General features: G+C 40.7%; 1 protein-coding gene across 2 annotated transcripts; it reads left to right on the top strand.

Annotated features, from left to right (window-relative positions):
* Nucleotides 1-1,465: 1,465 nt before the first annotated feature.
* On the top strand, nucleotides 1,466-5,666 carry LOC311489703 (acyl-coenzyme A thioesterase 1-like). Of its 2 annotated transcripts, XM_084546904.1 has the most exons (4): nucleotides 1,466-1,507; nucleotides 2,674-3,171; nucleotides 3,429-3,631; nucleotides 3,741-5,666. In XM_084546904.1, exons 2-4 carry the CDS (start codon nucleotides 2,721-2,723, stop codon nucleotides 4,347-4,349), a joined length of 1,263 nt encoding a protein of 420 aa, XP_084403030.1. In that variant the 5' UTR covers nucleotides 1,466-1,507; nucleotides 2,674-2,720; the 3' UTR covers nucleotides 4,350-5,666. The 2 variants fall into 2 exon arrangements, with proteins under 2 accessions (XP_084403030.1, XP_084403031.1); XM_084546905.1 differs by lacking the exon at nucleotides 1,466-1,507 and having other exon boundaries at nucleotides 2,395-3,171.
* The last annotated feature ends 7,651 nt before the right edge of the window (nucleotides 5,667-13,317 follow it).

Genomic DNA, 13,317 nt, shown 5'->3' on the forward strand with positions numbered 1-13,317 from the left:
TATATAGCCCTGCCCTCCCCTTTGTTCCTTGTCGTGTCATACTGTTTGTTTGTCAGGTTTCACGCCAGTTTTTCATGTCTTTCCTTGACACAGATTTTCATGCCACGTCATAGTTTTGATATTGTTTTTGATTTTTGTTTTCCTGCCACCTCGGCAGCACCTTTGGTTTGTCAGCTTTGTCTTTTGTTAATTAAAAACCTTTTTTCTTCGCCTACTCCTGCTCTGAGTCCTGCATTTGGGTCCAAAACTCCCATTCCCCGCTACGCTACTTGACAGAATGATGCGACAAAGAACAAAGGGGAAGGCAGGGCTATATATGCACACACACGAGGAAGAGAGGGGTGAGGAGACACAGGTGAAGCACATCAAGAAACAACACAAGGTGAAATCGATGAGCTAATCAAAAGGAAAACATGGACGTAACGCAACAGGAAATCAAAAACTTAACAAAATAAAACAGGAAACAGGAAAACATGAAACATGAAACATGAATGAAACTCAAAACGTGAACACAGGTGAAACAAAACCAGAACCATCACAAAGAGGGTGGTAATTAACCACAAATAATTACATATTAAGTTTTTAAAAATTAATAATTAAAATTAATGGGCCAGATATCTAACTGGCTGCACCAAATAGTTTGGGGTCTTGGGGTAAAAAAACTAAAAAGTAACCCCATTAGGGTATCTTTTGGGCTGTTGTGCAACCGTAAACCTCCTTCAGTGCATCAAGGCCGTACAGTTCATCAACAATACTCCATGACACCTTCTGTTATCTGTTATAGATAACAGAAGAACCAGAGAAGCATTGAAAGCTGCCCCTGGACCCTGCTGTCATGAGACAACGTGTTCCCTTTGTTTTCTATTAAAAAGAACACTTTGTCCTACAGTGAATGGTTGTTTGTCTCTCTGTGTTAGTCCTGCGATAGACCAAGCAGTTGCACAAAATGAACGAACGAACTTTGTCTTCCAGCTAATGGTATGGTTAATGTTTCACTCCAAACTGTCTGCTTCTGGCGCTCATCTACAAGAGGACACCAACCTTATTACCTTAATCAGGTCAGCTGAGTCTGTGATCTGCTTCAAATCTCTACGCCATGGTCTTAACTGAGATTTTAATCAAGTTTTTAGGGATATTTTTGATTGTTTTATGTGACTTTTTTCAAAAATTGCAGATGTTTCTCTATTATTATCCTCAATCATCCTTTGCTCTCTTACAACTGGAACAACTGCTTTGTTGTTCTCCTGTGCTCTTATACTGAAGTTCTACTTTACTTAGCTGTAGTCAAAAATATTTGTTGTTTAAAATGTTTAAAATTAAACCGTATAACCACTTAATGCTCGGAGCTAAAGTTGTCCGTAGACTCAAACCGTTTGTCTGTAATTCATAATTTAACTTATACACGAATCAATACCTGACAGACTTTTATTGTGAAACACCAACCTGTAGCTTCCTGTCAAACTAACCGGAAGCGACCAAACGACCCTGACTTCAGATGTTCGTAAAAGTGGGTATATTCGTATCTTCTTAACATTACAGAGGCTTTTAATTAACACATAGAAGCTCATTAGATTAAGAGGTGATTTCCTCCACGAACCGTAGATGAGGGCAGGTGTTCGGGGCTGCGTAAAAAGCTTTAACCTGTGGAAATACTTAAGTTTCTGTCACGAAATATTCAAACTTGCATTAGTGTGAATGTCCACCAGCCTCTGTGCTTTAAAATATCACATCACTGAAGCGTCCAACTAAAGATTTTAGCTGTTTCAACTACTGTGTCATAACTATTATTTACAACTACGGTGGGCTGCAGCTCATGTCGAGGCTAAGCCCCGCCCACATGCTGTACGTTGGTTATGCTTAGTTCAAAGAAAGCTGGGAATTTCGTAAACTTATCCATGTCCAATGAAACTATTCAACATTTCAGACAAATTGGAAGATTTCGTAAGCTTGTTTTAAACTTGCGTAAAGGTTCTGATGTACTGGGTGAGTTTAGAAAACAGTTCTATAAAAACTATTTTGTATTTTCTTATATACACACATGTCAATATTTGCCTTCGTTTTCCGCTCAACTGTTGGTTATTTGGCGTCTTACTGTTACCTTAAATGCAACACTTGGATGAGCAGGTAGTAAATAATAAAATGGAATTGAAAACAAATATAGATGGATAAATGTAAACTAGAGAATAAAAATGTAAAAGTAAAAAGTATATAGAGGTAGAAATATATAAAAACGAAACTTAAAACATGCAAATATATATATGATATAAGGTATATATCCAATATAGAAGGATAAAAATGAAAATATAGTTTAATATTATGTAAATGTATTTAAAGTATATAAGGATATAAAAATATAGGGCAAATAGGATATACATGTGTAAATATACAATATATACAATATGTGAGGGTATAAAATATGTAGTGGACATGAGGTATATGTTTATCAGTGAGAGTCCATTGCGTGCTGCAAATAACACACAACCAAAGCTGAAGCAGAGCACTGCGTCCGTCCTTAAGAAATGAGACGTAAAGACCAGGCTGGATCTGTATCACGTTGTAACGTCAACACTTAAGCGTGCAAGAACACATTTGAGTGAAAAATGACACAAATTGTTTTCTTTTCTAAGCGAATGACGTGGGTTTTACCTTCATGTTTTGTTCACTTTTGTGCAGGGCAGAGTCTAGTCTTGTAAAGAAAGGACTTCTAGTTTTTAGAGGACATGTCCTCCCAGGTCAGACTGAGGCTGCTGCCGAGCGCCAGGTGTCTGTTCGACGAGCCCGTTCAGGTGAAGGTGGCCGGCCTGAGGTCGAGGCAGGTGGTCACCATGAGGGCCAGGTCCACCGACGACAAGGGAGTGCTGTTCAGCTCCTCCGCCACCTACAGGGCTGACGGGAACGGGGAGATCAACCTGGAACGGGACCCCTCGCTCAGCGGGAGCTACGTTGGGGTGGAACCCATGGGTCTGCTGTGGTCCATGAGGCCGGACACCTTGCACAAAAGGCTGCAGAAGACAAATGCGTTCAACCCTTATGTGGTGAAGTTTTCAGTGCATGAAGAGGAGGGAAGGATACTGGCTGAGGAGACTAATGAGAGGCTTCTGATGGCAGACGGGGTCAGCAGGGTCCCTGTCAAACACGGGAATATCAGAGGAGTCCTGTTTACTCCCCCAGGTTCGTCTTTTATTTTTAATAAATCTGTCAATAACAAGTGTTGATTTTTATGATGATTTTATGATTGAGTTGGAAGTATGGATGGGTGCAAAGTAAGGTCTATAAAGAGAGTACAGTAGTGGACTCAACACACAACCTTGTGTGGGAGCCTAGCTTGACAGACGGAGGGCGGTTTGTGAGGAAGTCCATATCCAGGCTGCAGTGGTGAGGGCCATTTCTTTAACATACAACTATAACAGCGATGTGATTTGTTCCAGGAAGAGGTCCATTCCCCGCCGTGCTGGATCTGTACACGTTTGGTGGAGGTCTGTCAGAGAAGAGAGCGTCTCTGCTGGCCAGCCGAGGGTTTCTGGTCCTCACCGTGGCTCTGTATGGCCACGATGACCTGCCAAAGAACATCAGAGAGGTCCATCTGGATTATTTTCAAGAAGCAATAGAGTATTTAAGAAAACAGGATAAGGTAAGTTGATTACGTTTACCTTTAAAGCCTTTCATGTTCATCTGTTATCAAGAGAAATGGTAAGCAGCATCTGATTTTGTTGCTTTTTAATTTGCGTCTTCTCCCTCAGGTGGGCAGTCGAGGAGTTGGAGTAATATCACTTTCAAAAAGTGGAGATATTGCTCTTTCAGTAGCCACCTACCTGCCAGGTGTTGAGGCCACGGTGTGGATCAATGGCTGCTCTGCCAACGTAGCTCTGCCCCTCTTCTTCAAGAAAAGACTCATCCACCCTCCGTTAATGTTTGACAAGAGCAAACTGATTCCCACTGAGTCGGAGGCCTTCATTTCCAAACATGTTACTCATGATCCGCTGGCAGAGGAGAACAAGGACACCCTGGTCCCCATTGAACGAGCTGAAGGCAGTTTCCTCTTAGTGGCCGCAGAGGACGACCTCAACTGGGACAGCAAGGCCTACGTGGACGAGATGGTGGAGAGACTGAAGCGTCACGGGAAGAAGAACTTTGAGAGCGTGTCTTACCCCGGAGCGGGACACTACTTAGAGCCGCCTTATGGGCCCTATTGCCCCTCCAGCTTCCACGGGGTCATAGGCAAACCAGTATTGTGGGGGGGTGAACCGAGGTCCCACGCTGCAGCTGAAGTCCATCTGTGGAAAAAGATCCAGGAGTTCTTCAGAACTCATCTGAGCTGCGACGCTGCACAGACGAAGGCTAAGTTATAGGTTTAGATAGCGTGAGAGGCAAGACAACAGTAGCTTACTTTTGAAACTGATTGATGATTTATTAGTTTGTGTATCAAGATTGGTCACAACCAATGGGATCATCAGATTGGTTTTAACAGACTCATTATGGACACGAGGGGAAGCCTCTGGTATTCGAGTATTGACACTGTGCCTATTTGCTAGTTAGCCATTTTGGCTAACAATGCAGCACAGACAACTAACATATAAATTAAATATTAGAATTTCATTTATCAATAAAGCTGAATCATGGATTTCTTAGATGTTCAGCTTTGTAGAAAACTATTATATGTGCATATGAAATGATCCAAAATAGATGCAATCAACAAACACGGACAAGAGGTTGCGGTTACTAACCTGTCACTCAAAGTGGCCACCTCCTTGTTAATGAGTAAATTTGCATAAAATGTAAAGTGATTTAATAAAAAAAGTTCACTTATCATCCAGTGAGATATAAACTTTAGAGACCAAAATGTTTAATTTGTAGGCTGTGAACTTGTTTTCTGCTGTAAAGACGGACGTTTTAACATGGAGATCTATGGGCCAGCATCTAGTGGCCATGTGTGGAACTGCAGGTGTGAGAAAAATGTTGCCTAATTCAAACGTCATGTTTACTGACCGAATTTATATGAATAAAACAATGAAATTGTGAATGAACTGATGTACATCGTTTTACAAAATGAGGATGAATCATTGCAGCAGAGTGTGTAAGCATCCAGTAGTGCATGGAGACGTTTATTAATTTAGTTTTTGTTTTTAAACAGGATACAATAGGGTGGCAACTAATTATTATCTTCAGTATTGAATAATCTAGCAGTTATTCATTTGATTCAGCAAATAGTGAAAAATGTGTACTGGAATTTTCCAGAGTCCAAGGTTATGTCTTCAGATTACTTTTTATTTCATGAACACAATTCAATAACATGACGTGTTTAATTTAACTCCTGAAACTGAAAATCCTGACACGTTAAAAGCTTAAACCAGAAAACCTTTTCAAATGTTGGTTGCCAGTTATCAAAACAAGTGCAGATTATTAATTCTGCCTAATGTAGTGATGTATTAATATGTTAATTTAATGGTAATGTTGCCACTGTTATCTTTTAAATTGAGGTTCAAGCAGTTGCAATTACTTGAATTACTCCCAGACTAAAGTCAGTCACCACTAAAGCCACAAGATGGCGATGTAAGCCTCTAAATAAAACCTGTTTGGTGCTGCCTATTGAACAGAAGCTACCTGAGTTGGAGCACCACTTACATGTGCACATTAAATGAACTATCCTCCAAAATAAGAGTATATTCTTACTGGGTGCTTCAGCTGAGCAAAACTGCACTTCTTTGTAAGACACAAATATATTAAATGTGTATAAATAACTCTCCTAGCAGTAACAGCGAGTTTGTTGTGTTTCTCAGAAAGGATGAGAGTGCTGTTGAATTGTTGAAAGGCTTTTATTTTTGAAGAAGCCGTTTTATTTAAGAAACAACTATAGGCCAGGTGAATTAACCACATTAAAACATCCCACAGACATAATATAAAGTTAGAGGAAGGTTAGGGACAGAAGACGTGAATGGTTGGGATTTATCAAATTGGTGCAGCTGGGGATTTAATGAAGGATTTAACATCAACTTCATATGGTATGAAACGACCGTTAGTGGTCTGTTTTAAGGGTCGCTCACTTCCGGGTATTTGACACATCAAGGGAGTAATAAAATATTAAATATTGACACATTTAAATAAAACACCTTGCCCTAATAGCTTCAGTTTTGCTAATATTGATTTATGTAAATCAAGCTAACGTCATAATTGCAAAAAAAAAACGTTGAGCTAAAATATAGCATTAAGCTAGCTGCTAAGGTTAACTCTGTTTTTCTATAAATTTTTATCACCTTTGCCTTATCACCTTAATAACTGATTTCCTGTTTGACCTATTGATTAAAAATATTTTTTATTAAGTAGTCAAGTGTCGCAAATCAGGCTAGGGCTGCATTATCTTTCCAGAGCAGGCTAATGGAGCTGTTCTTATATTAAATAATAGGTTTTATAGAAAAAAAAAAGAAAACACCTGCTGCTGCAAACTCACTGTTCAAAGACCATTTTCGTGAAGTTATGTAAAGTAAAACCTTTATAAAGCTGTTAAAGTGTTTAGTCCAACCAGAATAAAAATGCCTCATGTAAGCACCTCAGTCTGAATAGTCGGGCCCACATTTTCAATCAGATTGAGAGGAGTGGTGTACACCTTTGATAATCCTTGCAAAAGTTAAATACTGGCTCCTAATTATCATGTAAGCACTTGATCTGAGTGTTTTTCTTTCTAGTCGGAATAAATCCGTTTCTTTCTGAGCATGTTTTCTTCATGTGGCGTGATGAACGTGAGTTTCTAGGAGGGACAAAAACGTAGAGGGACTTTGTTGTTAAGTACAACACAGAGTCATGTCATATGCAGAAGTTCTCAGATGATGCTGCAACTGTGGGGTGTATCAGGGATGGACAAGAGCAGGAGGACAAAAATCTGATGAACAACTTGGTCTCATGGTGCGAATTGAACCACCTTCAGATCAATGCAGCTAAAACCGAGGAGATGGTAATGGATTTTTGGGCGTCCAGGCCTACACCTGCAGCCTGTAACCATCAACGGGGAGTGTGTAGAGGTGGTTCAGACCTATAAGTATCTGGGTCTACAGCTGGATCACAAACTGGACTGATCGGTCAGAACCGTCTCCATTTCCTCGGGAGGCTAAGGTCGTTTAATATCTGCCGGAACCTGCTGGACATGTTCTACCAGACTGTCGTTCCCAGTGTCCTCTTCTACGCTGTGGTGTCCTGGGGAGGCAGCACTAAGAAGAAGAAGGGCACCTCGCGGCTGGACAAGCTGATACAGAAGCCGGGCTCTGTTGTAGGGGCAGAGCTGGAGTCCCTGACATCGGCGGCAGATGTAAGGACCTTGAACAAACTTTGGTCCATCATGAACAATGTCCACCACCCTCTACACGACACCATAGTCAGGCAGAGAAGCTCGTATCATTCTGTATCTGTTTTTTCATGGGATGAAGCAACTGGACACTGAATTAAAATTGTTTTTAATTATATCAAAGAAATACCATCGATATATAGTCATTGTTCCAACTTGTACACAGACTTGGGCAAACCTATACTTTTAGTTATAACTTAGTTGCAAATTGTGTCGAAAGATGAAATGGTAAACTAGGTTTCCGCACTATAAGTTCATGAGTGGAAGCAATATTTAAACAAAAACTTAAGTCGTACACCGAGCATCAAAGGCAGATATTTTAACTCACCACTTCCATATAGAGCTATTCTAGGTTCATGTTTCAGCCTTTCTTTCAGACTTTCCGCTACTCACCTCAAAGCAGCATTGGCAAAAACAGAACTGAAAAGGAAATGAGAGGCAGGGAAATCAACGTGACATATTGGGAACTACCTTGGCGCGATTGTTCTCGCTCACTCACTCTTGAGACGAGAGATAACACGTTATTGTTCTTACCTGGCCCGCTACAGCTCATGGAGTTCAGACAGATAGCAGAACCAGCCTTGATCTGCCTCCTTGATTTATTAAGCAGCGTTGTTGAAAAGCTCTCTCTCTCTCTCTCTCTCTCTCTCCCTCTGCCTGTGCCGTTCTTTGTGTTTCTGTATGTGACTGCTCCCTTTCTGTCATCTCAGCTCAGCGGAGCTCACATCAGCCTCTGGCTTTTGAAAAGCGGGGAATTATTTGTTCTGCGAACGACTGTAACCTGCACTAAGACGCAAAGATGAGTCAGGAGCTTGAGGCTGGGGTTGTGTTTGAGCTCAGTGATCCTCGGTAAGAGTGGATTTATATTTGTGTGTTATTGAGTGAGAGCCAAGCAACAAAGCCTGTGTACATATATTAGTCTCTAGTGTGACGGCTTCTAGGCCTCAAGAACATTGATTAGTAACAATACCAAGGATGCAAATTTAGGACTTGTGTACTTGGACTCTGGAGGATGGGAGGACGTGGGACAGTCCTTTTGGAATTGGAACAGCAGCCGACATGAAAACAACTGCAAAATACACTCTGGGATACCAGGCTTTAACAAGTCGACACCACTGACTGACCACTTCCTCCTATTGGCCGCACAGATGACAGTATCCCAGGAATACGGGCGGCACCACCTTGCGAGTTTAGGGCCAGAGTCTAAAGCTTCTCAGAAAAATGGACACTTGAACATACATCAGCATTAAATTAACTACCTAAAACGACCAAAACTATCCTTGAAAAATATTTATTTGACATGTAATGTTTTAGTTTGGCCCAAGTCCCATCCACTAACATGGAGGGGTTGGAGCTTATGACCTATACTGCAGCCAGCCACCAGGGGGAGCTCTACTCGTTTTGGCTTCACTTTTGAGAAGCTATCATGGCGTCCAGTTTTCTTACAGTTTATGGTCCACACACATGACTTCCTGGGGTATCCTTAATAAAAGGGGTGGGGCAAGAATACATCCTAGGACTTTGAATTGGAACAGTGCCTTGGCAGCAAGTGATGACATTTCACAAGCCGACAAGAAGTACAGACAAAAACGCATAGTTATTAATGCAGCATGTTTAATTATAACTCACCAGACGTTTGGAAAAATTTAAGCACATCTGCTGCTTTTTCCAGTGAACCTCTCCAGCTTTGCCTAAAATAATACACCTGCGCCATGAATCTCACCCCCTCCGACAGGCGCAGCACCAACGGAAACAAAGAAACTACACCTCCAAGCAGGAGTTTGCCGTTGCTTTTCCAAACAAAGAAAAAAAACGGTAGTCTGCATCTGACAAGCTATCCGTCGCGACACTGTGATTGTGGCTGCAGGCTCCTTGTGTACACCAGCTACAGCTGATGTATTTTTAATGAGTAGTAATGACCAGAGAGCAGGAAGTGTTGCTAAAAGGGAAACCAAATCAAACGTCCTGATAGTGCAGCGTGGTTTGGAAAGCGATACGGTCCTGTTGTAGCAATCTGAAACCCCATTTGAACTGTATAATCAAGCAGCACAGGTTTTATCATATTGTGATTGAGATCTACTCGGGTTTTAGTTACTATCTAGGTTCTCTTTTTAACTCTTAACAATTAAATAAAACCGTCCCCACTCCACACAAGATGGCAGCCATTGCAAAAGTATTAAAACAATGAAATATTTAAAAGAGCAACAGTTAAGTGCAAGCTAAAGCCCACCGTTGCTTTACCTTCCAGTTCCACAGGCAGGTTCCTGTGTCTGAAGTGCATAAACTACAGAGAAAATCTCCAGGTGCTCTTTTCTTTCTTCATCACTTTATCTACCAACTGGTTATCCAGGGTAGAGGAGCAGACTTGATTTGAGCTGTGTTGTACTGGTGAAAATTACCATGCCATCATGTCACCTCCGTGTATTATTAGGCTTGTTTACGCGTCGTCTTCACTGTGTAATTAGCTCAGCAGGCTAATGACAAGGAACCACGATCTCTGTTCCCATCTGGTGCAGATATATTTATTTATTCGATTTATTGCATTACGTGTTTGCAACAAAAGCTGGGAGACATATGGTAGTGTAAAAAAAAAAAAAAGACTCCACTGCTTTAAATGTAGGCTTGAAAGCCAAGGTTGTTTTATACTACAGTTACTACAGTTTTGCACAATAATGCATCAAAAGTCCGACTCTTTTTCTCCATAATTTCAAGCTGCTTTAAAGAAAGCCTTTGGCTTCCACCATCTGTTGTCTTGATTACAGACTGTGCAGAGATCCGACAGAAAGTAGTGGTTATTTTAGTCCAACTGTGGGCCATAATTAGATTTAATACAAACCTTTTTACACTTTATAATGTGTTGATTGCGCACGAAAATATCATTTGCAGTTCTTGATTCAAGTTTAGCCGCATTTGCCTCCTCTGAGAACAGAGTGGCCGCTTGAAATGCGAATAAGCCTCCAAATTCATTTTTGATGTGATGAAAAGTAGACAATTGATTTAATCAAAAGAGATAAAATGTGCCTTAAAATGTCCCATCCACATGTAAAGCATTTCACTAGTCGTCCATCTCTTCATAACTGAGAGTTGGTCATTGGTGGACGTTCCAGGCCCCAAATGCAAATGGATGGAGTTATAACTTCACTGCTCTCTTTTTGAAAAGAACATGCTGTCAACGATGCCACTGCTCCGTGTGTTTTCAGCCTACGCTCCAACATAGTGACTTTCAATATTTCCTTGGGGTAAATGTTTAGAGGAACTCTGCGTCATATTTCAGTCAACCGTATTGGTTGCTTCCACTGGTTTTTGCCTCAATCCTGTCCTAATCCAGACACTGTTACAGTTGATTTCAGTGTATTGTATGTATTTGCAGTTGTAACATTAGCTCCTAAATAGGTTGAACTGGTGTTAACATTTGGTTTTATTAAAATGAAACTGGGAGAAATTGTGACTTTAAGCCATTGAATTTGTTCAATTTCTTCTCAGAAAACAGGTGAAATTCTCCAGATTGCTTGTCATCATTGATAATGTGACGTAAACATGAGCTCCATCACTCCAGCAGTGTAGGCTAAATGACAAACAACATAAATACTTCCATATATTTATTAATATGTTTCTTAAATTATCGCTCACTGTAAACCACTTTACATCAAAATTTCAGTTCTGTTAAGGAGACTTTCTCTTGCTTTGTGTAAAAATCAAGTCTGAAAATACTGTAGTCAACCTTTAAAGTATAAATCAATTTCACCGAAGTTGCTAAAACACCCAGTTTAAAAAGAAATGTGCAGAGATAACAAGTAAAATGTTATCAGTAAGAAAATAAACCTGCTCATAAGAGGTGCAGGACACACTGAGCAGCTTTTCAGTTACATAAGTGAACGCCTCTGAATTTCCCTTGTTTCTTTCTACGTCCAAAACAAGCAGAGTACAGTAGCCTATAATCTCCATTTAATTCATTTAACAAGGACACGGGGAAGTGCGATTGCAGAAACATTTATCGAAATCCCCCTGCAGTCAAGCTGCCCGCGTGTGTCCTGGCAGCGCTTCCTCTGGCCTCCGCCAAGATGCGGACGACAAACCGTACGAGCCAGGTTTTGATGATAAAAGGCTTCCGCGTTTCTGGTAAAAGCATAAGATTTGCATGTTCTTCCCACGGGCTGGACTGATCCCAGTGAGACAGGCAAAAGTTCGCTGAGGACTTCCTGTCAAGGTTTCCAAGTGCCAGAGCTGCATGGAAGCGTGTATGTTTACAAGTTTTTGAGTCACATCTGCTTGCGTTGTGTAGAGTAGCTGCTAAAAGATTTATGACTGATCTGTCTGGATGAATGTGATCATATTCCTTAAAAGCATTTTCAATTAAACTCTCAGGACCTTGTTGCATTTACTGTATGTGTTAAAACTTGGTGTACTCTGATAGATACTTTACACAGCCTCACGGTGGAGCTGTAGTTAAATGTAATGTCAGAGGTGTCGCTGGTGCAGTTTAAGAAAGGGGTGAAATATTTTGCGGGATTGGAAAGATTTTGTTAAATAACTCAAAAGATGTCCCAAACTGAGGAAATATTCATAAAAGAGAAATTTAAATCAATCACAGATCCTATTATCTACAGTTAAATAGTGAATAAATATATAAATAATTTGCCTAATGATATCATTTATCTACTCACAAGAGAAATCAAGGGAGAAATCACCATCTTCAAGTACTGTCTCCCGCATTAATAAGCCGCCTCATTAGAAGCAGAGGGAGGGGAACCTGCAAGAACTGGCTGCAACCTGCTTCATATCCTCTGAGGCTGCCTGCAAGGAACCAATAGCCGACGGTCACTTTCATGAGCCAATCATAGCGGAACACCTGCAGCTCACCAGACACCATCACACCACAACAGGTCAATAAAAAGAAACAGAACGAGCCATGAACGCCAGAGACGATAGTCAGAGGACAAGGAGATTCAGATACACCATTCACCATTAGATTTTTAGAAACAAAACAATGATAAAATATCTGTAGTAATCCACATAAGCCTTGTACCAAGAATAAAATGTTTTCTCGCCTAATCTACTTAATTTCATTCTTCATGATGTTACTGGGCTGTTGATGTGCTGTGTAATTGCTCTTTAATCTTTCACAATTCTGTAATAATATGAAAGAAATCTGCATCCTCATCGGGGCATTTTAAAAAGCTGATGCAATTTAAACAGAGAGAATTATGATAAAGATGTATTAATCTTGAGTTTGTAGGTGTAACTTCAGAGCACTTGACTGGTCCTAATACTTGTGAGTCTTTAAAGGGGGATTACTGTTTTTTACAACCTGGACCTTATTTCTGGCATAAAATACTGTCGTTTACTCACCCGTATAACTTCTGTGTAATTTGTAGTCGTTAGGGAGATATTTAGATCTGCGTATATCCATATAGTGGGAGTGAATGGGGCACCAGAACGCAGCCTCTAAATAACGCATTATCTGCCGCGAAACTCATTCATTTCACCAATATTTTGTTATTGTACGAAAAATATTCAGCCATGTTGCACAAAATTGCTAGGTTTTTGCCGCGAATGGCTGGTTGTGTCAAGCATAGCAGTAGCAAATTACAGGTAAACAAGTCGACCGTGGCGGGTGCACGCGGTGCTCAGAGATGACATCATCCAGGTCAGAAGACATCATCTGTAGGTCAATCTACAGATGAAGATGATAACAGGCAACTCCGGACTCAACGGGGAATAGCACTAGCGTATCATAACAAAATATTGGTGAAATGAACGAGTTTCGCGGCAGGTAATGCGTAATTTAGAGGCTGCGTTTCGGTGCCCCATTCACTCCCACTATATGGATATACACAGATCTAAATATCTCCCAAACGACTACAAATTACACGAAAATGATATGGGTGAGTAAACGATCGTATTTTATGCCAGAAATAAGGTCCAGGACGAAACTGATTTATTCTAGCTGAAAGGCCAAACCAACTTCCCCATGCCACATATTT

This window comes from Chelon labrosus, assembly GCF_963514085.1.
Source record: "Chelon labrosus genome assembly, chromosome: 6".
Classification (NCBI taxonomy): domain Eukaryota; kingdom Metazoa; phylum Chordata; class Actinopteri; order Mugiliformes; family Mugilidae; genus Chelon; species Chelon labrosus.

Coding starts and splice junctions, on each gene's coding strand:
- LOC311489703 (XM_084546904.1), top strand. CDS start 2,721: ATGTCCTCCCAGGTCAGACTGAGGCTGCTGCCGAGCGCCAGGTGTCTG. Junction 3,172..3,428: donor AGTCCTGTTTACTCCCCCAG/GTTCGTCTTTTA, acceptor GATTTGTTCCAG/GAAGAGGTCCATTCCCCGCC. Junction 3,632..3,740: donor ATTTAAGAAAACAGGATAAG/GTAAGTTGATTA, acceptor CTTCTCCCTCAG/GTGGGCAGTCGAGGAGTTGG.